This window comes from Lytechinus variegatus, chromosome 1 (genome assembly GCF_018143015.1).
Source record: "Lytechinus variegatus isolate NC3 chromosome 1, Lvar_3.0, whole genome shotgun sequence".
Taxonomy (NCBI): Eukaryota; Metazoa; Echinodermata; class Echinoidea; order Temnopleuroida; family Toxopneustidae; genus Lytechinus; species Lytechinus variegatus.
In genome coordinates this window covers 25,130,314-25,153,854 of record NC_054740.1, presented here as the reverse complement: position 1 = coordinate 25,153,854, position 23,541 = coordinate 25,130,314, and the positions used below count along the sequence as shown (strand labels likewise).

General features: G+C 36.2%; 2 protein-coding genes across 2 annotated transcripts; both read right to left on the bottom strand.

Moving 5' to 3' along the window:
* Positions 1–306: 306 nt before the first annotated feature.
* LOC121406343 lies at positions 307–2,415 on the bottom strand. The gene is made up of 2 exons (XM_041597381.1): positions 1,973–2,415; positions 307–1,001 (listed from the first exon to the last, which is right to left on the bottom strand). The coding sequence occupies exons 1-2, from the start codon at positions 2,290–2,292 to the stop codon at positions 353–355; spliced, it is 969 nt and encodes a 322-aa protein (XP_041453315.1). The 5' UTR covers positions 2,293–2,415; the 3' UTR covers positions 307–352.
* Positions 2,416–7,776: 5,361 nt separating this feature from the next.
* LOC121410024 (peptidyl-prolyl cis-trans isomerase D-like) lies at positions 7,777–22,984 on the bottom strand. The gene is made up of 9 exons (XM_041601846.1): positions 22,871–22,984; positions 16,783–16,920; positions 15,739–15,845; positions 14,582–14,773; positions 13,992–14,117; positions 13,415–13,521; positions 10,789–10,942; positions 10,240–10,369; positions 7,777–9,599 (listed from the first exon to the last, which is right to left on the bottom strand). Exons 1-9 carry the CDS (start codon positions 22,932–22,934, stop codon positions 9,508–9,510), a joined length of 1,110 nt encoding a protein of 369 aa, XP_041457780.1. The 5' UTR covers positions 22,935–22,984; the 3' UTR covers positions 7,777–9,507.
* Between the last annotated feature and the right edge of the window lie 557 nt (positions 22,985–23,541).

Genomic DNA, 23,541 nt, shown 5'->3' with positions numbered 1-23,541 from the left:
TGTGACAGAAGAGGTTACTTAAATATATTTCAGTATATTAGATAGGCACTTCTTTAAGTTCTTTATTTTTATGTTATTGCACTGGCATAAAGAGGGGAGGGGGATAACAATTCAATTAAACTTTATTTTTCACAATTTAAAAAATATATACAAATCGTTCACATATAAAATACATCAAAGATGTGGAGGGGTCAAAGAAAGCATAGTTGCTTGTATAAATTGGCCCTATACCACATGCCACTCCAGTTGATGAGTTTGTGTTACATTAAATGACTGGTGAATATATTTATCAAGTTTTTATCAGATTAATGGAATATTTCAACAATATTAATTCCTGACCAAAACAAAAGCATCATTTCATTCTTGTTTCATACATCTCCTCATAGTACTTCATCACTTGATCAGTAAGTCTGATAACATCTTGGGTGACCTGATCGCGGCGAGGCATTGGATTGGCTGGAGCAAATTCACTGCTTGTTAATGCTCTATCATAGATATACATCAATTCATCCAGCAATCCGTCGGCTGGGTGAACCCATTTCTTAACAATGTCAGTAGATGGATTCCAATGCAACATGCTCTCTCTGTATGGGATACCTATAGCTTCACAGATCTTTGGTAGCATTTCAGCAGGCCTAGCCAGCAAATCGTCTCCGTCAATCACAACTGGCTCACTGTTCAAGTTATCCTTCACATATTTCCAGGTTTCATGAATACCCCGGAAGTACAATCCAGCTCTATCAAACATGACATAATCCCTCTCTATGTCATATTCTTCCTCCGCCATTGTTGCTTTGGAGTCACCCTCAAACTTGGCAGAGTTTGCATATGCGACCTTTCGGAAGGAATAGAAGACTCGGAGGGGATGTCGAATCAGGAACACATATTTGTACCCTTGAGGGAGATATTGGATCTTGTCCTTATTCATTGCTTGAGCCAGGTCCTTGACGAACACGCAGGGGCTGGCATCTTTTTCTAGAAGCTGTTTGAGTGACCCATACCTATACAAGAAAGACAAGGAGAATAAATACTTTTTGAAAGGCAACCTTAGTTGAATCTACATGTACCGGTAGTTTCAGTGCTACACTGCAGTGTAGGCGGAATTGACAGGACTTATTATATAGGCCTACAGATATAGGCCTACAGTAGGCCTATATAATAAGTCCTGTCAATTCATTATCTTCAACAGACTTTATTTAACTACTCAGTTACTTAAGAAAAATAGAATTGGGAGATCACTGAAATCTGATTGTTGAGATATGAGAAAACATTTTTTTTTCTGCAACCACAAAATTTGACCTGTTTTTAGTAAGCTGTGGGAGGGAAGCTGGAGGGAAGAATTGGGATAGTTGGCATCTCTTGCTTCTTAATTTCTATCTGCTCTGTTCAAATTATTTCATGAAATTTGTAAAAAAAGAAAACAGTGATGTCTTTGATATTGCAATACTTCAGGCATGACTAAAAATATCTTTCTTTATAATCAAAATGACTTTAAAAATGGCTTAATTTCTTAGCTCTGCTCGGCCTGCATGGAACACGAAAGTTCTGTCGTGATACCTCTCCTAATTCTTTCAAAATTCATAACAAAATGGCTGATTGAGACTGGGGTAGAAGAGTTATTGTGACCACAATCTACCGTACTCCTGTGAGTATGAGTAAATGCACAGTGAGTTCCTGGGCTCCAGCCTGCGAAGCGGGCGGGATCTCCCTGGGCTAATTTCCCCCATATGTTTTATAGTACACAGTCGCGTGTCGATGTGCCATGGTTTATTTACTCAACGCTGTTGGGCGCCCTTCCCCAGGAGCATTTTTCAGGCATTTGGGAGCATTTAAAAAATGGCAGAAGTGTCCAACCTTCCCCTTGCATAGTATGGGGTAAAGCCCCAGTCAAAGTTCCTTTTGTTTTTGTACTGTCTACTGTTCACTGTGTACATTTGTTGACAATGAATCCTGTCTGAATTTATATACTTACGCAAGATGTTCTGGATGAACTTTGCAGGACATCATATCTCCAATAGCAGATGCTGCTTGCTCAAAAGTCTTTTCATTTCCATCATAGTCAAGCGGTAACGAAATATTATGCTTGGCTGAAGCGATGATCGAAATTGCCCTGCTGTAGCAGAACGGCTCGAACCACACCGTACTGTCCGCCGGAGCTCCGGCGGCGATGCATTTGGTCAGGGCGGTCGAGACGGAACGGGGCACAGACCACATTATAGTACGACATTTTGACTCTTTTTCCATCTCAACTGAACGTTTTGCATCCTTTAATAAATCTGAAGATCCTGACATGATATGTGGAATACTGTCTGACCTTTTCCTCCCCAACCTAAACCACCAAAGACTCGATCCTAGCGCCTGATTGATCGTAAATCTCCTTGATTAATCATGTGCGTTTATGAGAAATATAAACATTCGATCGCACGAATTAGTCTATAACCAACGAACGTAGAGGGCAGCAACACACAAGCGTGTTGCTCTAAGGAAGGTCAACTCGATACGCGCATGCAACTGAGCTGCGCGCATATTTTATTGTTCATGACAACGAAATCAAATGCCGATCAAATACAACAACAAATTAGTAGTGATCAAGAAACGAATATGAAAGAATATGACTACAACGATATCAAAGATAACATTAAAAAATATGTTGAGGGATATACATAAATATGAAAACATACTTTGATATTTAAAACTTTACAAATGCAAGTTTCAGGAAACTAGTAAATCATTACCAAATCGGTGATTGTTGTTATCAGCGATTTCACCAGACGGCTGAATTAGGTGATTTGCGCCGAGACGATTTTGTGACCACTCGCAAAGCATTTCGGGATTGAATATGTCCCCCTTATTTTCTCTGGGCTCTTCGCTGAACCCATCATCATTCTATCCTTAAGCTACATTATGCTCCGTCGTCTGCTTAGATTTCAACCCCCTAGTCTAGCACTGGTACTTGTTCTGCTAGGCGTCGATCAGCATTTATCTGCAGTCCATTATAGGCCGTGACTCATTTATTTATTAGAGCAGGCAGCAATGCCAATGGGTATTAAAAAAAATAATTCACGTATCTACCAATAGTATGTTATCATTTCTTTTCACCATTGTCCCCAAAACTTATAAATTTAGAAATACATTCCAATCAGTAATAAGTGAAGTCCACATCTAACCTAGATCTTGATCATGTTGATCGATAGACCAAAAGCTTCAGTCTCTGTATTTTGGTTGCTCTGCTGAACTGCGCTGGCTCACTCACCGATAGAGATTATAGTAAAATGTCAGAAATTGTTGAATAAATCCCCAGAAACGACGGTTATTCCTGTCTAGTTGATCGATAGACCAAAGTCTAAAGATCTAACTTTATTTGTCTAACTAGACAAATGCTCTGACCAGTCTCGATCTGTTTGTTGAAGATGTTGTTCCACACTGGATATCTAAGTAGATCTAGAATATATATAGATCTAGCACGACTAGTCTTTGCAACAATAAAAAAATACTAAAATAATAATAAACTCAAAACAGATGAATTCCACATTGTCTTTTATAGTATAGGACGCCTAAATCATTTGAGGGTTGGTCCATGCAAGCTAAGTTTGGTTCAATTAAGGCCAGCCTGCATGGGCTAGCCGCTAGGAGGTTATGATTTTTTTTAGTCCGTACGTTAAATGCCTACAGGGTAAAATCTAGATCTAGAACTAGAAGATTTAATGGTTGACAAGTTACCGTTAGGCCTTACCGTTAGGCATGAGAATTAAAATTCAGTTAGATAATGCATAAAATCACGACGAGCTTAGTCACTTTGCTCTTTCACTTTCGAAATTTCTCCCAAAAAAATACGCGTTCTGCCAGCCAAGCCCAGGCCATGCAGGCCCAGGAAAATTTACCAATTCTTGCAATATGGCAAACAAATTATGTAAAAGTCTTTGATTGCACAGAATCAATGGTCAAATTAAGATATGGATGCTGTCTATCAAATCTACTTTCTGCCCAAAATCATAAATTAAGATGGTGTATAATATCCAGCTCCCATTTCTTCTAGTCTAGGCCTAGATCTAAGTATAACTAAGGTTAAGTCTAACGCAAAACGATGATGGCACTCTGCAAACGATGTAACATTGCAATCAATTTCCCAGAATTGGCTGATTTTTCTTAGAAATTATTGAAGAAAACCAGGGAAAATGTGAATAGGTTTAATTTTATTCAAGCTTTAATTTGGCTTGCAATGCATCCGATGCATGGGTTTTTTTTTCGCCGTCCATAGTCTCGGACTCGAAGTTGAAATTTATACCCGGATTTCGGGGTTTAGGCGCCTTGTATTAAGATTTATAGACTTAAAAGTCAAATGCAAATTAAAATTTGAAATCTGACCTTGAACAATCATCGTTGATAAACTTCAGCCCTGAAGCGATTGCACTTCAAATCAGACCAGGCAAATTAGACGTCATTGTGTATGTTGCTAGAAGATCTATGACGAGTCGACTGAAGCCCCAGCGCATCATTAACGTTACTAGTAGCTACGCGACCGGCCCAGACTCGGCGCACCCAGGCCAGAAAAATGACCTCGATTATTACGATAGTTGTCTATGCATTTATTAGTGGTGCAGCGAAATTCAGCAGAGGAAAATAAGAGATAAGAGGTATCCTCGTCATAGACTTAATATTCAAAAATGAGAAAAAATGTCAATATGATTATTTAAGCTAAATAATTTTTTTAAAAATAAAAGTAATATTTTTAATATTTCTAGCTAGAATAACAGACGTAATAATTGTTCATTAAAAATATTTAAAATTAACAAATGAAAAAAAATCAACTCGACAAATTTCCGAAAAGTCCCCCTTATTTTTTAGACTGGTCACAAAATTCGAGCGGAGTTGACCTTCCTTAGAGCAACACGCTTGTGTGTTGCTGCCCTCTACGTTCGTTGTCTATAACGTATACTTTTATACTATGTTTTTATGTCAAATAAATCAGAACCTGGTTTTAAACTCACAAATCATTTCAAGATATATCTGAAAAATATAATAAAAACAATACAATGATGTAGCACCAGCGATATTGTATTTATTGCATTCATATCTTGAATTAGCATTACATTGTTTTTTTCCAGTAATAACAAATGGATTGAAGCTGTAAACTAATAAAACCTACTTTCGAGTGGGCGTGTCACCCCGAAGAAACGGGGCAACCTATTTCAAGGACAGTCCATTTCTCTATCTAGAATAAAGTATTCGTCATATTATTTGAAAAAAAAAGCAGCAGCATTTTTTTTTCGGGGGGGGGGGAACAGACCAAGCAAAAAAATAAAATAAAAAAATTCTCCTTCGTGTGCTTCCTGTCACATCCGACTGCCTAAATCTGCAACATTTGATAAGCTTGCAATGCATGGGGCATTTTGTGAGCTGTAACTTTTTTTGAATTTCCAGGGCTCTTGAGCTTTTCAGGGGCAAAATCGACCCTAGCTCCCATGGGACAAATTTCTGAAAATCTGTGAGCGAGTGAGTAAAGATTTTTACCTTTCAATGCAAAATTCCAATTTTGTAATAAAGTTTGACGTAATTTAACAACTACCCATTTTCCTTTCCTTTTCTTGATCATGTATTTTTTTCCCGGGGGGGGGGGGGTCTATGACTATGCACCCTAGCCACCCACCCATCTGTATACCAGTGTAAAAAGATGATATCAGCCTGCACTTTAATTTTTTATTTAGGTTTATTCCTGTTACTCTGTTCTTATGCACCCAGACCCCCAAATCTGTAACTTCACGCTATACAGAAATATTGTAGCCCAATATTTAGGACATTTATGAGTTCCTGATGTAGCATCCTCTTTGATTGGTCTCAAGAATAGAGGCCTTCATATATATTCAGCATATTATAAAACATATTTCATACTTATTATAGAGGGGTGGCACAGGATCTCTTGATGGTATAGGGCCTAAAGATTAATATTTTTCCTCAGTGAAAGAAAATATGGATATTACACAGGGGCCGTTGAACGGGGGGGGGGGGGGGCTTCAGCCCCCACTTTTTTTTCCAAAAGCCATAAAAATGACCATCGCAATTGTGATTTTTTGCATGGTCAGCCCCCCCCCCCCCCCATTTCAAAACCATTCCACAATGCCCTGCATAAATGTCAGCCCCAGCCTTCTCTTGTCATAACTCTTTCCTTTCCCCTTCTTTTCATTATTATCCATGACTAAAACAATCACAGAGGCAGTCACTGGTTGGGAGGGTGGATGAACAAAACCCAAAGATTATTGAAAAGAGAAGGCAGAGTAAAAAATCTGTGTAATTTCCTTGTAGTTTCACCAAGGACAAAAAAAATAAAGATGGTAACTTTAAGACTTCACCCCCCCCCCCCAATCGAGATAATCTTTGGCACAGCTGCTGAGATGGGTTACAAAGTCTGCTCATCAGCTAGAGGTATTTGGTACATAACTGATGTTAATCGAACCAGGTGGGTGTTTCATGAAGCTGTTTGTAAGTTAAGGGTGACTTCACGCACGACTGGTGATATCTTCTTGTGGTAACCGATACACAACAGATTTTCATTGGTGTCAATGTAGTTCCTAAGAATGGATTGCTAGTCATTTGTAAAGTCGCTCATAACCTTTGAGTTTGCACTATCAGTTTGAAAATGAAATGACAAAGAACTTTCATAATCTTGGAAACAGATCTCTTCCACCATCCTGATTACGACGGCAACGCTAGTAAAGTATATCCTCTTTAAAATAAAAATCATCACAACCGCAATCTGTATCATTTCTGTCTTTATTTGATAGTACAAGCTCCAGAATGATCAAGGGCCTAATTCTTCTCTCTCTCATTTCTTGGCTTTTCCCTCTCTCCCATAAGCCCGTCTTTCAATCTCTCTTACTGATTCCCTTCAGCACCACAGGTCCATAATTATCTCCAGAATATAAGTGTAAAAAATCATATCACTTTCAATATCCACTACTGATGGTTTATTTGGTTGTTCATCTGATGAAAATGGTTTTCTTGCACCCCTAGGGGACCATGATTAACAACAACCATTTAACCCCTCCCCTTACCACGCCACAGGTCTGTTATACACAGAGTTACATCTATGGTAACTTTGCCATTACGGCAACTACCATGGTAACATACATAGCGGCAGCCAATCACAATCAAGGTTACCTTGGTAATAGAGTCACTAATGAAAGATCCCCGGGGATGCTAACCCTGTAATAGAAATAAAAGTATTTTTAGGGATGAAAAAAAAGGATTTTGGTTGCAAAAAAGAGTATTTTCAACTTTTTCCAATAGATATGTGTATATGATTTTGAGAAAAAAATTACTTCATAAAACCTGGTCATTTTATTCAAAAGGGTATTAAGATACTGCCAAAAAAAAACAGTTGGCATCTCTGTATTACCATTGTTACCATGCCATTTGATAAAAATACTAACTTTTTAAATCCTTGATTTTGATTTGCTGTGTTGTAACATTGTTACCATGACATTTACCACGTGATGGCAAAGTTACCATAATAATAATTTGCCAATGGACTCAGGATGACAACAAGTATTATACAAATGGCAGGGGCCGCAGAAAACGAGAGGGGGGGGGGGGGCTTTCAAAACCCGTGTACAAAAACGTGAAAATGACCATATGATTGTGATTTTTTGCATGGTCAGCACCCCACTATTGGCTCAGTCCCCCTCCTTTGAAAACAGTTCTGTGGCCCCTGAATGGGTTGTATCACTATTAAGTGCGCTAGAAATAAATATCTGTATGAAACAAATCATTACTTCTTAATACAAAGTTCCATTTTAATGGTACAAAAATGAACAAATACACTTCCCTTCTACAAAGAGATCTGACAGTTTAACTAAACTCTTCATCCACCTGCCTCAACAATAATACACAATTTCATATCAAAGGGGTATTCCAATCTGAAATGGACATAATTATAGGAGAAAGAATAGAGTTAATACAATTAAAATTAAATTTAACCTTCTACATGTATATTGTTCAGTGATATTTGTGTTCATATCTTATTCTCTTATCTGCTTTTACAATTACTTGTAAGTACTTGATTGGGTGATATTGTCATTACTGACTACATCGATGAGAAACCAGTTAAGTTGGCAGTCCAGTGGATGCACACTTTGTTGCATTGCATATTATTGCATAAATTTCTTAAATGTATTATTTTTTGCCAGAATAAAAATGATAATAAACATAATCACAAAGTCACAGTCGTGTGATTTCTTTGATTATGCCAATTTGTGCATTAAATCATGATTCTTCTCTACATCAAAAATAAGGTTCAAATATGATAAATTATGCTAGTCCCTTTGAGCCCTTCTTTGAAAGACTACTCTGGCAATTAATAATATGTAGACAAACTAAAAAAACCCCTCTTGAATCAACCATGAATTTCTGTTGAGCATAATATTACATTTTAACATGGAATGATCAGGAAAGGCAGGCAATATAGTATTAAGTTGTGCTAAAAGACAATATAACCATTATAATACTTTGCATAGTGAATCACTGAACAAATAATCTAAAAAAAACTAAAACATTTTCCCGATAGATTATAAGGTACACAGACTCTACATATAACTGAATGATTTGTTCATCAATTCATGAATGAAATATCAACCATTTGAACACTCTTTCACAAATAGGATCCTGACCAAAATTGCATTGGAACAAATACAATATAGAAGTTTCAAGAAACTAGATAATGGCTCAATGTAAAAGTAGTAATTTCCACTTGTATAAAGGAAAACTTCAGTTCTGTGGCTGGTTTCATAAAGATGTACAACTAAGTTAACTTTTCCATTATTGCAACTTCAAACACGATAAAAGGCAATTACCATGGTAACCGGGCTCAGCGGCCAATCAGAATAAAAGATTTGGTAAAGTTACTACAGTTGTAACTCTTAATGAAATAGGGCCCCACATCATAATGATTTAAAAAGATCGCCTCAAAGTGACAGAGAATTGAAGAATTTGAGTACATGCTGTAAGATTTAGAATCAACCTAATGATATGAAATTAACACAAGTTTTATCGAGAGCCACATGAACAAAGATTACATGGAAATAAATGTAATAATACACAAACAAGTATGGTCCAAACATTTCAACTATTTGGGTGTGTAGCTTGAAGTTGGGGACATCTCAGAAGCCTATTCTTAAAGTGGAATTTTTATTAGACTATTATCCTTAATAAGATAGAAATAAATTCTGAAGGTTTACGTGGTAAAGAAGATCAGTGTGGTGGTTTCATGATTCACTCTGTATTCTTTAGTGGGCCTGAAGATGACAAGAACACACTTGTCTCCTGCAGCAATAGCTCCCCTTTAACTTATTGCGCTTAGCTGAGTTTTGCACCAGTTATACCGGAAACGCTTCCACATCACAAAATATTCCACTCTTACAGTATACAAACCTACTGTCTGTTATCCCTGTTTCTGAGTATTTAAAACATTTATAGACATAAAAAACACTTAAGAAGGTTTGGAATGAAGAAACATCAGCTGGAAAACATCTTAGCGAATGCAGCTTTTTCTTTCTTTTTCCTTTCTTGAATGAAATGCTTGGCCTTCTTCAGTTCATTGCTTGCAGCTGCAAAAGAAAAGAAAGAAAAAAAAAACATACAAGTTAATAAAACTTGATAGACTGGGCACCATTTTTCATAAAGCTTGCTCTATCTGACAGATACCATAACAGTAAAGAGACCTGTGATTTTTAGCCAATCAAAACCAAGGCTTTCACTAAAATTGTCAAAGCTGACCACTTTCATGTAACACCCCACTATAGTCCAAGTCATGCATTAATTATGTGAACAGGATTTCTTCCAAGTTAGATCAATTGTACAAAAACTAAAAATCACTTCTAACATGAAAGACAAAGATAAAATGGAGTCCCTAACAAGCAATACTAATGTGGACAAGATGGTCTCAAGACAACTGTCCCCATAGATCATTGTGATTGAATTCTGAATTTTTGAATTTCCTGATAATGAAAAATATGTAACATAGCACGTTTGTGATGTCATCAGAACCCTCATTCACATGACTGACTCATGTCGTATGTATTTGTGAAACCTAGCAAATGTCATAACTTGCCATGTTCTATTGAATTTGGATAAAATTTTTTTTAAGTGCCATGCTTGTTTGGCTTTTCTCTGTTTATTCACATGTTGGGCCGTTGTTGCTAATGTTTTTTTTCACATTATTCCAAGTAATGTCAATAGTAAACACACCTTTGTTTTCTGGTTCTTTTGATAATGCTGTTTGAAAGTCCTCCACAGCTCCATCATAATTCTTCATGTTCATTTGAGCCTTTCCTCTCCTAAACCATCCTTTAGCATTGTCTGCATCAATGGAAAGAGCCTGTAGCATAAGATAAAAACATAGACATTAGCAATTTCAGGCAAGAGAAAATATTTACACTGAGATAATGTTTATTACTGATACCAAATGAAGAATATGCTGTCACTACAAATTTCAGATGATTTTGAATGCATTTAGCAGACTTCCACACAATTTTGGTCTAAATTTGTACACTAAGACAATACATGTAGCTGTAGCATAAATCAGGAATAAGTAAAATACCCATCTCGGGTCAATGAATTGCAATCATAGTTAGCTGACACAATCAATCAGGCAAAATAAAGAACATCTTAATAAACAAGGTGAATTAGGCGTAATTTATACATGAAATCAACATAAACCATGGGATCAACCAGGTGGTTTAGGTAAACCACCTGTTGAACCTGGGCCTTTTGTCTTTAAACACATTCCTTTAGTACCTTGTCACACTGTTCTATGGCATCGTGATTGAGGTCTAGTTCTAACTTGCAGGCAGCCACATTGAGCCTTAATGGGAGATAGCTTTGTAGAACCTTGGTCTTCTCATCAGGGACATCATTCAGCTTACCCTCAAGATCAAGAGTGTCCAAGTATCTAGGAATAAAGAGTGTGGAATGGTGATTTACTATGGGTGTTTTAGATTTAAAAACAGGGGGTGTTTCACACAATTTAATCCTAAAACCGCCTTGACATTTTCTGTGACCATTCTGCTTCACAAAATATTTTGACCGCACGGCTCGCTGACTTTATACTTTGGAGACTTGCACATCTTTTGGGACCAAATTAACAGTGCCCGAGCATGCGGTTGGAAAATTATGCAACATTACATTAAGTACACGTCAGACCCAAACTTGCTTCTAAACGTAATTTTGTGTACAAAGTCAATGTAAATTGAGTTTTCTCATCTGATTTATAAAAATTTATTATTTTTACTTTCATCAGCTGAAATTAATTGATTTTAGCGTAGTTATGCTACAAAAAGGTTCTGCTATAAATTTGGTGAAAAAAAAAGAAAGAAAAAACAAACGGTTTGAAACAAAATATACAATTTGTAACACAATAACTTACATAAACTTATTTTTAAAACAAGATTTTTTTCATTTCTAAGTGTTAGCAGTGGTATAAAGAATATTTACACCAAAATTTTGTGAAATAGAGCAAAAGTATCATTTACGCACAAATTAGCCTAATTAATTCATTAAATAAATTTAATTTTTTGGAAAAATAAATTATAAAGCCTTGTAGAATACATCCTACTAATTTTCACGGTGTTCGCGCAATCAGCGGCTGTCGCTGATATCTCAAGAGGGGGGAGGGGGTGGGTTTTCTAAAACCCTAAAAAAGCCTGGCCTGCTTAGGGTAAGGTGACTAAAATTCACAAATTAATTTAAAGCTGCAGGGATGCCACATTTGAGACTAAAGTCTGAATTCAGACATTTTCAACATATTTTTGTTCATAGAATACATCTTTTTCGTGCAGAAAAGGGATCATTCGAGATGATTATCTGACTTTTTAATGAATTCTAAGTTTTATCCCTGAAGCTGTGTATGGTATAGATACAATGCATCACAGCATTAGCAGGACCATGCTACAGAGACGCATGCTTCTTTGTAATCATCAATCATTTAGGTTACAAGTTAACGATCATGTGCACATATCAAGCACTTTGGCATGACTTTTACTCAAATCTTTGTGAAACATTTCCAAGTTTCCTTATCAAGGAGACAGAATCTAGAGTATAATGATGCATAAAGGAAGGCGGGGTAAGCCATTTTTTATTTTTTGCATGTTAGAACAGGGGCCGTTTCATAAAGCTGTTCGTAAGTTAAGAGCGACTTTAAGAACAACTGGTGAACTTTTCTTACACGCTAAACCATCACCAATGGCGTATACCATTTACCAAAAGGATCACCAGTCGTTCTTAAAGTTGCTCTTATCTTATGAACAGCTTTATGAGACACCCACCTGATATATGATTAATAATCTTGTAGAAATAAGTAACTTGCCTTACAATTTAATTCTTGGGAAACTTTTTTTTTACGTATATATAACATTCTACCCCCACACCGAAAGTCACTGTCACCTTTGAAAAAAGTCAAATGGCTCAACTTGCCCCATCCATGGCATAAGTTGAGCCACCTTCTTGAGTGAGATGAGCCACAAAGACTATGTACAGCAGGTATGAGACAAGAACCAGCATGACATTTTTTTTATTTTTAATTTTTTTCACTTGCTAATTCTTGATAAATACTAACATCCTCTAAAAGTAAAACATTGTCTTGTGAATTTGTCTGCCGGCATACCAATGGCTTATTTTTTTTAATACATATACATTTCCATATGAATTACCATGGCTCAACTTGCCCCATGTTGGATGGCCCAGCCTACCCTAGTCCAAAACGAAATGTGATATTTTCACATTCACACATTTCTTATGCATCCATCATGTAAAAGACTATGACAAGACTCCATACCTGGGTCCTGTAACACGGAGGTTAGCGATTGATCGTACGCTCGATTTTACGATTGATTATACATTGTAGTCAATGCAATCAATTGTAAAAATGTTCTACGATCATTGCAAGTTTTGTGTTACGGGCCCCTGGATTAGCAATATTGTTTTTATGCCCTTATGATATTCAAAGATGCAAAGATGCAAAGATGCGTGTGGGTAAAGAGCGATTATCTATTTCACACCTTGCTTTCAACGCTGAAAACAATTTGGTGGAGTTAGGTGTTATGCAATGGGTCATCAATATATGGTACCACCACAATGCGTAACTTTATGACCAGCTTTATGAAACAACCACCAAAACTTTTTCTTCAAACTCATCCACCACAAATCCAAGGCCTTGTTGCATAAAAGTCATTATGACAGTAACTTTGCCATCCAATGGTATCTTTTACTGGAATCCTCGAATCTGATTAGCATTGTTACCATGATAGTTACATTGGACGGCAAAGTTACAATAGTAACTTTTATGAAACAGGGCTCTGATCAGAAATAAATACTACAATAAAAGATTCAATGAAGTGTTTAACTGCAACTCCTGTTAGAATCTTACCTAATAGCCTTCTCATACTTTCTGATGGCAAACTCATAATCTTTTGATTTGTATTTTCCATTTCCAAAGTCTTTTAGCTTCATGGCAACCTCCAAGACCTTCACATACTGAAAGAGATTTGGACAAAAGTGAAATAATATTATCCTGTGAGTTTATATTTGATAAAGGTAATAAAAAAAACACTATACAGTCAAACCTGTGTTACTGTTAGAGACCACCTCTCTATAGTTCAGGCAAGACAACAAAAACTCTATAGAAAACTTGTTAATAAAATGCATATTCATTTGTATGGTATTTGGTGTCAAATAATGCTGTCATAAAATGCTATGCTTATTGTTTGCACTTTGCCAATATATCACAAGAACTCTTGATGAAGGTCCTCTGAGTCCCCCATCAAAGTAAAGGGTTAATCCTTTTCTTTTCAGACCAAATTCCCTTGAAGATTACATCACTGGCAATTTTTTTTTTTTTGGGGGAGGGGGCTCTGATTAATCTTGCACTCAAACTTTAAGGCTTCAAAATAGCCTAGTTTTAAGGAATAAGAGGCTGTGAATCAAAGCCTTTATTCTATACTCACATCCGTGAGATCCAAGTCTGAATCTTCAGGATAATTTGGGAAAACATCTCCTGTTCCATCGTCTACAATGGCCATACCATCATCCTCACCGGGCTGAAGCTCTCCACAATCACTGATCTCAACCCTCTGAAAAAAGAAGATATTTGGTGAGTTCAGGTTATATTTATCAATTAGAATTACCAAAAAAAAAAATAATAATCATAAAGTCAATACCCTGATACACAGCAGGCCATGGTTATCAATATCTTTATAATTATAACCATAATCATTATCATCATAACCATTTTTACTTCCATCATTTTTAATCATTGTCATGTAATATCATTTTGAATCACAAATAGATATCAAGTTTTCTATATACAGCATTAACACCAGTTTTTCCTCCTCCTCCTCCTCATCTTTTCATCATAATCATAGCCAACATCATCCGCATCACTACAACTATCAATACCACTGTCATTGCCATCGCTACTATTATTATCATTGCTACTTATCAAACACCTTATTACTATCATACTATGATCATCATCATCATCATCATCATCATCGTCATCATCATCCCCATTGACTGCTCATGTCCAACATCTCACCCTGATGGGAACATCATTCTCTCCCGTCTTTGAGCTCTCAATCTCCTTCAGCAACCCGATACCCTTGAGAACTCGGCCGAACACAACGTGTTTGTTGTCCAGGTGCGGAGTCTCTGTGGTTGTTATGAAGAACTGAGAGCCATTGGTGTCCTTGCCGGAGTTAGCCATGCTCAGCAGACCTGTGCTGGTGTGCTACAGAATCGATACAAAAATATATAAAATATCATTTTTAACAGAATCTTACACTTGAATGAGCACTGTTCATTTTTTTAAAGCTCGCAAAAATCGGTTTGCACAGAAATGATGGTTTTCACACCATGTCAATGGGAAAAGGAAAAAACAACAACAATAAACAAAGTGACCATCTAGTATATTTTTATCTTTTTGGGTCCACTTTGGGTCAATGAAAATACAAAAATTACATTCTAACTTTTTATAACAACCTTCTACCAAATAGATCATTCTAAGCCTAGGATAAACATAACTTTTAGGTTATTTGCTCCAGCAGGATCTGAGGACATAAAATGATACAAATCAACGAAACTAAAATTTCTTTTCAGATATCTCCAGGATTTATCTTTATTAAGTTTTGTCATTAAAAGGGGGTTTATATTTCATACTTAATCTCTTACTTGTTTCTCCACCAAAGCATGACAAGAAATAACAGAAGAAAAATTAAGCATATTATTTCTTGCAAATCACTGCTACTTGTAAAGCAGTTATCATTGCATTGGTGTGTGTGTGTGTGTGTGTGAGCGGAGGAGGGGGGGGGGTGGCCCAGTGGCAGTTAATGTGGAATTTTGGCCAAGGTAACAAGGTTAATAGGAAAAAGATATCTTCAAATCAATTCTCGTTGCTGAAGTCCATACACTCTTCATGATTAATTATATCTGCTTTTGTTCATACACTGGTAACTAAATTCAAGTTCTGTGCAAATCATTTTTCACAAACTTTTCAAAACCAAGTGGTGTTCTCTCCAGCAGAAAGATTTTTGACAATTACATTGTCATTCGCTTAGAGAGACCTATACCAATAGATAAATGTGTAAAAAGCTTTAGGATATCAGAAATATATCATATCAGGAATATTTCAAAGTGTAAACTTCTTTTTTGATAAACACTGTAGAATGTATGCAAGATTATAGGAATATCTCTTACTTTGTGAGTGAAGTTTTCATCAGCAAATTTTTCTCCATAGATACTTTCTCCTCCTGTTCCATTGAAGTTGGTGAAATCCCCACCTTGGATCATGAAATTCTTGATCACTGTCAAGAAAGTAATACAGGATTTCAAATTATGACTCCATGAAATACAAATAATGCATGTTGCTAGCAGATGAATTCAGGTTCATACAATGAGCAATGTGCAAGAAGAGTCAATGGATGTACTGAACCAAGGTACCTAGGCTCGACTGAGTTTGACTCATAGAAAATTCAGTGCAATCCAAAGAATGTCATGTGTATCAAACCTTGACTAATTGTATTTAATAGAACACACTATAACCATCCCCCTCTTTTAAAAATGAAAAATGTAATGCTTAACACTCTGTTAGAAGTGTTGGTAAATATGTAAATTATTCATTTCAAAGTTTGTATTCGGTGTCAGATAAACTGAAAGTATTAGACACATTAGATGCTATATTACATGCATATTATCTTTGCAAATGCTATGGGCTACACAATTCAAAGGTACGATGCATAATATTTTTTAAAGTTAGGATTCCAACAAAAGCGAATCATTACGTATAATTTCCTCTTTGGGTATTCATAGAAGCCCGAATCAATCATGGAATACACTGAAAATTTCAGGATGTATTTATATTACATTATTCATCAAGAAATTTATTACATTGTGCTGCACTCAACCCAGGTGAAGTGTATGGGTATCTGGCAAGATGACTTCCTTGACTGCACCGAGTACTGCTGATAGGGACAGCTCAAGCTGAAGCCAGGATAATAACAGTTGTGCCACTGGAAAAAGCTCTGTACTATAATTATAAATCATCCTACATGAAAACTTACCAATGTAGACCTTCCGTTCCGGAAGTTAAATATTTGCCCAAGTTGAAGCAACTTTTTAGACCAGATTGTATACATGTATATACCTCTCCTATAAAGTTTGATAGACTTCTGTGATTCTACAAGATTTGACTTTTGCAAAGTTACCAGAATATGATTTGCATAACAAGAAAAATCAACTAACCACGATGGAATATACAGCCTTTGTAGTGGAGCGGTTTGCCCATCTTTCCAACTCCTTTCTCCCCTGTGCATAGTGCTCTGAAGTTTTCAGCAGTCTTTGGGACGTCCTTGGCATACAGCTCAAACAAGATTCTGCCAGCTAGAACCATTTAATTTCAAAAGGGGAAGAAAAAAACACATTGTTAGGGTCTAACTTGAATTTCAGAACTCAATAGGAAATTCACAAGCAGTACAATTAGTCTCAGGGAGTATCAAAATGACAATGAAAATCAGGAATATCATGATTACTTGGAGTTGTGTGTGTGCAGCACCGAAAGGAAAAAGGCTCATATCAAATGACCTTTGGATTGGATTGGATCTAGTTGTAGCAGAGACTAAAAGTTTCAGTCTCTGTCAAGAAACTGTATTCTTCTGATAAACTATGTTGACTACATTAGTCTCATTAGTACAGATTTACAGCAGGGCTGGCCCAATCCTATTTGGGATTTAAACTTTTTAGACACACTTATGTCAAGAAAATTGCTCCATTCAACCTTAGTCCCAAATCCAATAATTATAAGAAAAAAAAGGTTAGGAACCCAACTACAAAAAATTACAATCCCTACTCTCTAGAGCAGCTAGAGACATCATTTTTGATGGGTTGACACCAGATGGGACAGTGAGCACTGGAATCAAACAGGCATCATTTCATGTGCAAACCAGTAGACACTTATTTCTATAACTAAATGTAGGAGGCATAGTATCAGAGACCTTTTATAAATGGTTTGGTATCCAGTTTCGGATAGTCTTCAGTTTAGAATACCTTTTTTTAAATTTACATTTGCGGCAAAGGAAAACTTGGTGGCTAACAAAAATGTGATAAGCAAATTCCTCATGAGAAATTACTCCTCTTCACATTCTACTTCAAATACTTACCAACGACTTTTGTTTTCATGACATTTCTTTGTTGTCTTCCACACACAAATCAAATGGGATATTGGCCCGAGTCAGAGAGAAAAAAATTGGTAGGGGATAACTGCCTTATTTCTTTTTATTTTTTTTATTTTTTTGTTTCTCTTATATGGGAGGCGGTTCAAGGCAAAATGTCAAAATATTTAAAAATATCATTTATTCAGTTGTTATTTATTTTCATTAATATTAATAATTTGGGAATCATGTTTTATTCAACAGAGCACTCAATTTGTTCATATTTTTGTATAGAATTCTAGGCCCTCTATATTGGAGTGAAGCAAAATTGCAAGAAAGTTGTCATTCATTTTTCAACAGACAACTTCATTACTCATTTTTACTCTTCTTGGAGTATTTCGGAGGAACGTCATACCAAGTACCACTCACACGTATTGCGAGGTTAGTATTAGTATACGAGAGCGGTGTTGGCTCAGTCGGTAACACGTCTGCCCGTCGAACCAAAGATCGTGGGTTTGAGTCCACCCCGGGCGGATGACTGAAGCCAGTGCATTGTGTGCAAACATCTCTCCCATGTTTCATAGATGCAGGCTTTGTTACAATGGAATACACTGTCCCTTGGATAGGATGTTAAATGGAGGCCCCATGTAGAGGAGAGTCACCATCTTTGCACGTTAAGAACCCACTGCACTATCCGTATAAGAGTAGGGGGAAACCCCGGTGTAGTAGTCCACCTGCATTCTCCCTAATCAGTTATATCAGAAGGAGAGACCTGCGGGTCATAGTGATTCAGTTTGCTTTTCGCCTGAGCCCAGGCACAGGTGACGCCAAACAAATAATAATACTAATAGTAATACTTAGTACCAAGTACTAAGTACCAAATACCCACTCTAAGCGACACCCCAATACTTACCCGTGTTAAGAAACTGGGACTCTATTCACATGCATTTGGGCCGCCCTAGCTTAGAACTAAACATTAATATCATTTTAAAAATATATCTACAAGGTATGTATAATCTATTTAATACATTAATAATGTTTAATCGGTACTCACCAGTTATTTTTATGCATTTTCTGCAGAATTCCCACGGATTTGTCCCAAATCTTGTGACAAACCAAGTCGCGGTAGACAGCTGCACTTTCTTTTTTATTCATAAATAGAGCGCCCGTTACGATAGTTGTTAACAACGCGGCCAAATCGTTAGGTTTTTTTTTTAACTGTGTCCAAGGCATTTAAAAAAAAAAAAAAAAATATTTTTATACATATTTTGTTAAATAACAATTTTTACGTCAAGTATGAAATTTATATAAAAAAAAGTTTTTAATTGTAAAGATATATAAAATATCAAATATTTTATTCTATATATATTTTATAATAAAATTTATAATTGTTGCCGTCTTTCAAAAAGGATAGTCGATCTATCAGGTGATGACTACGCGTATCGCGTGATCTGAAAATCAGCTTCGTACCACTTTGATCGAATTCGGCGGTGACCGGACTGACTGCCAAGAAAAGATCGAAAAGGGACTCAAATGTAAGTTCCCTTTATTTTATTACACTGAAAGTAGGTCTAGGATTATATTTCATGGGCAATAATTTAATCATAAACAAACCAGCATACAACTCGTATTTAGTGAGTAACATAATGAAATACTTGGGTGCATGAAACAGTAATGGTTCTAACCAGTTTTCAAGCCATTGTCGCCTATGATGAGGTCCATACATGTTAATGTTTGGACCTTATTGGTACTAGGAGCTCAGGGAGTGGCCAAGTACCATTTGTTCACTGCAACCATCCTGCCTGTGGGGAATCTACAGGTATGAGGTAGGACTATGGTATGTCAATGCTGTACATAGCACACGCTTTATAAAATCATTAAAATGTCACTTTTGTGACCAAAATTACTAATTTCCATACAGTTGCAATTTATTTTTCATTAGTAAGTTGGGAATAATTTTTGTATTCACCAGAGAGCTCAAAAACTTGAATTTTTGGCATATTTTTGTGTACGCCCTCTATTGGTGGAAAGTAGTAAGGCAAGAAAATTGTCATTTTTTTAATCTCTATTTTTAATTAAGAAAAAATAATTTAAAGAATCAAATTTACAATATAATTAAGCGCCAAGTTATATAGTGAAAAGCTGTATTGGAAACTGACAGTGTAAGAAAATCAAGCATTTGTCCAATAGAAAATAAGCCAACATTGCCACTCTTATTTTGCTACACACGGAGATGTAACTGAGAACAAGGTTATATTATAACCTTGTTCATTAAATGAGTGCCAAAAAGTTCAAGTAACAATAACATTTCATTGTTAATTTTAGAAAAATATTAAATTTGAATTCAATTTAACTGAGAATATGATGAACAAATATAAATCTAACGTTAGCTGTAATTAAATTATATTGCAAACCTTATAGAGCCTGTATTACACAGGGTGACCTGATTTCACAAAATGAAATATGGGACAATCGACAAAATAAGAGATCAACGAAGAGGGCCACAAAAATGTTATACTTATGAAAAGTATAAAGAATTGGAAGGAAAGGTGAACGAAAGAATGAAGGAGAGAAAGAAAAGGCGAAAGAAAAGAGATGAATTGAGAAGAAAGAAAAAATGAAAGGGAAAATGAAGGAAAACAAAAGTATAAAAGAAGGATGAAAGAAAGAATAAAAGAGAGAAAAAGGGTTTCCATCATTCTTTGATTTGAATATAAAAAAAGAAAGGAATGGAAGATGAATAAACTGTGTGTGAAAGACAAAATAAAGAAAAGGAAGAAAATGGAAGAAAACGGACAGAAAGAATGATGAAAAAAAAGTTTCCTTTATTCTTTGAGAGAAACAAAGAAAGAAAGAAGAAAAACAGGAAGTTAGGAAGGAAGGACTAAGAATAAGGGAAAATAATTAGAAAAAATGAAATAAAAAATGAAAGATAGGGGAAAGAAAAAGGAGGAAAGAACGAAGAGGAGAGGAAGGGAGAAGGACACAAAGAAAAGTTTAAGGAAAGAAAGAATGAGGGAAACAAAAAAGGAAATTTAATAAAGGCAGGTAAGAGAAAGGAGGAAAGAACGAAAATGAACACAGAAAGGATCAGGAAACAAAAATAGGAAATAAAGCTAGAACAAGAGGGCAAGCAGGAAGGATATTGATGAAGAAAGAATTATAGAAAAGAAGAAAACGAAAAAGAGTTCAAACTTCAAGCAAACAAAATCAATCCAATCATCTAACAAAAGTCATAATGATATTTGGTGTTTTTTAAATATATTATCAAAATTAAAAAAAAACTATTTAATGTTTTAGAAATGAATAAAATTTCAAAGTGAAACATTGTCAAATTACAAATGATACAAATCATTGCAGCATCATATATACACAATTAAGACTCAAATCGAAAGCTGAAACAACTAGATCAAGGCCTAGTTATATAAACTCAATAACTTGTTCCTCCGATTACATCTCCAAATCAGTAATCTAAGAATCCATACAAATTTCCCGCCGAGCTTGTGATTATTTTGGTGAAAAAACTGTTTATCATGTAATTGTTTGCACCATTGAGAATCTGATCCGATCCTACTTGCCTAGCTAGTATCCTGCCTCACACAGGCAGGAGGCCAGTTCATTGCAATGTATTGGGTTAGCAAGAAAATCATCGAAAAACTTGCAAAAGTTTACAGTTATCGATTTTATTGTTGTCTCTGCTTCGTCATCTGTTGGTTATTTGATGAAAATTCGTCACTTTTAAATGTATTAACTACATTTTGTTCAATATTCTGAAATACGCACTTGTTCACTGCTACCACCCTGCCTGTGGTGAATCTACAGGTAGGACAATGGCATGCCAATGTTGTACAGAGCACACACTTCAAAAAATCATTTAAATATCATTTTTGTGACCAAAACTACTAATCTTCATACAGTTGCAATTTATTTTTCATTAGTAACTTGGGAATAATTTTTGTATTCACCAGAGCGCTCAAAAACTTGAATTTTGGGCATATTTTTGTGTACGCCCTCTATTGGTGGAAAGTAATATGGCAAGAAAATTTTCATTTTTTTATCTCTATTTTTAATTAAGAAAAAATGATTTAAAGAATCAAATTGAAATAAGAGCCAAGTAGTATGAATAATAGGTGTAATGAAAACTGTCAGTGTAAAAAAAATCAAGCATTTGCCCCAAAGAAAAAGAGAAAATAAGCCAAACATTGCCACCCTTATTTTGCCACACATGGAGATATAACTGAGAACAAGGTTATATTATAATATTCTAACCTTGTTTATTGAATGAGTGGAAATACGGGACAAATAGGCGTCCCGGGAAGGGTTTGTCGGGACACCAGGACAAAGGAGCAAAATACGGGGCGATCCCAGGAAATACGGGAAGTCTGGTCACCCTGGTATTACATGGAATAATAACAGAGAACAAGGTTATATCATAACCTCGATCATTCATTATTTATTTTGAATGAGTGATACTGATACTCGTCACTAGCTCAGCCTCAGCTCAGTTAGCAGCTGAGCTGAGCTAGCATTAGACCAAAAGCTTCGGTCTCTCTTATGTTGGTTGTTCAGCTGAACTCCGTTGGCTTCACTCACCAAATACAGAGACCGAAGTTCTAGCGCGATCTGTACAGGGGACTCAATGGCCATATGTTTATGTACTTAAGTCCGGATAAAACGGGGAACTGAATTTGCGCGACAGCCGAGGTAAGTCACTATTTTTGTTCCTTTCAACTTGATTTTTCTCTGTTTTTTGGCAATTAATGCCAAAGAGTGAATTTGCATTTTGGTCGCGTTAATTTTCAAAAATAATTTAAAGACAAAAATTGAAAAGCCCCGATCCGACGGGGGGGATTTTGCATTGCAAGTCCCCTAATGGTGGCTGCACGATTGCGAGCCGTCTGTGTACGAGGAGAAAAAAAAAAAAAATATGTTCAAAAACTCCTCGCAACAGACGGCTGCCAGTTGTCTTACTTAGCTAGCATTAGCAATATCACTAGCAGCGCGCAGCAGAAACAAGTTTCCCCAACATAAATCTCAAGATGTGGGACCACACAACTTTCAAAGCTCAAAGCGGACCACGCCAGAGACAGAATTATGTAGGGGCATATCGGGGGCATATATATTCTCAACCTGGGATTCTGAAGCTCAAACACACTTGTAATCTCAACAAAGTAACTGCATACCTGCTTCTCCTCCTATACTTATATCAAAATAAGTCCTCGGATTAATAACTTCTTCGGATGCCATTGTAGAGACTGCGGCAGCGCATGCGTGTGCAGAATTGATTAGAATTAGCTGAAGCCGGTCTTGATCACCCCGACGACCCTCTCCGGCCCCGCGCTCGCGGGGTAGGTCCTCGGCCTCGGGTCCCGCGACGCGAGCGAGGCCCGTGCATATTATGGGGCGCCAAGTGTCCGCCAGTATATTCTGTGCAATTCAAGCAATTCCGTACACAAAATGTGTTTTTATTCAGACGAAAATCTTTTCGTCATGACGCTGTTTTATTTCGTACACGAAATTTATTTTGTGTCACACAAAATTAATTTTGTCTCAACGAAAAAAATTTCGTCTAGACGAAATGTAATTGCGTCCACAAAATTTTTTTGGCGTGCCATACTTTGCCAATTCACGCCATTCCGTACACAAAAGTTTTTTTGTTCATATGAAAATGATTTCGTCATGATGCAATTTTATTTCGTATACGAAATTATTCTTGTCACACAAAATAAATTTTCGTCGAGACAAAATGTAATTTCGTCCACAAAATTTATTTCGTACACACGAAATGAATTTTGATCTAACGAAATGGCACCCCAAGTGTTCAAAGGAAAATTCTGTAGGAAAATTTGTGTTT

Bases quoted from the DNA above. Each gene is read 5' to 3' on its own strand.
- LOC121406343 (XM_041597381.1), bottom strand. From the start codon at position 2,292: ATGTCAGGATCTTCAGATTTATTAAAGGATGCAAAACGTTCAGTTGAG. The intron at 1,002-1,972 runs GTAAGTATATAA...TTTCTTGTATAG, and splicing joins GTTCATCCAGAACATCTTGC to GTATGGGTCACTCAAACAGC.
- LOC121410024 (XM_041601846.1), bottom strand. From the start codon at position 22,934: ATGGCATCCGAAGAAGTTATTAATCCGAGGACTTATTTTGATATAAGT. The intron at 10,943-13,414 runs GTAAGATTCTAA...CTTTATTCCTAG, and splicing joins AAGTATGAGAAGGCTATTAG to ATACTTGGACACTCTTGATC. The intron at 10,370-10,788 runs GTACTAAAGGAA...CTTATGCTACAG, and splicing joins CCATAGAACAGTGTGACAAG to GCTCTTTCCATTGATGCAGA.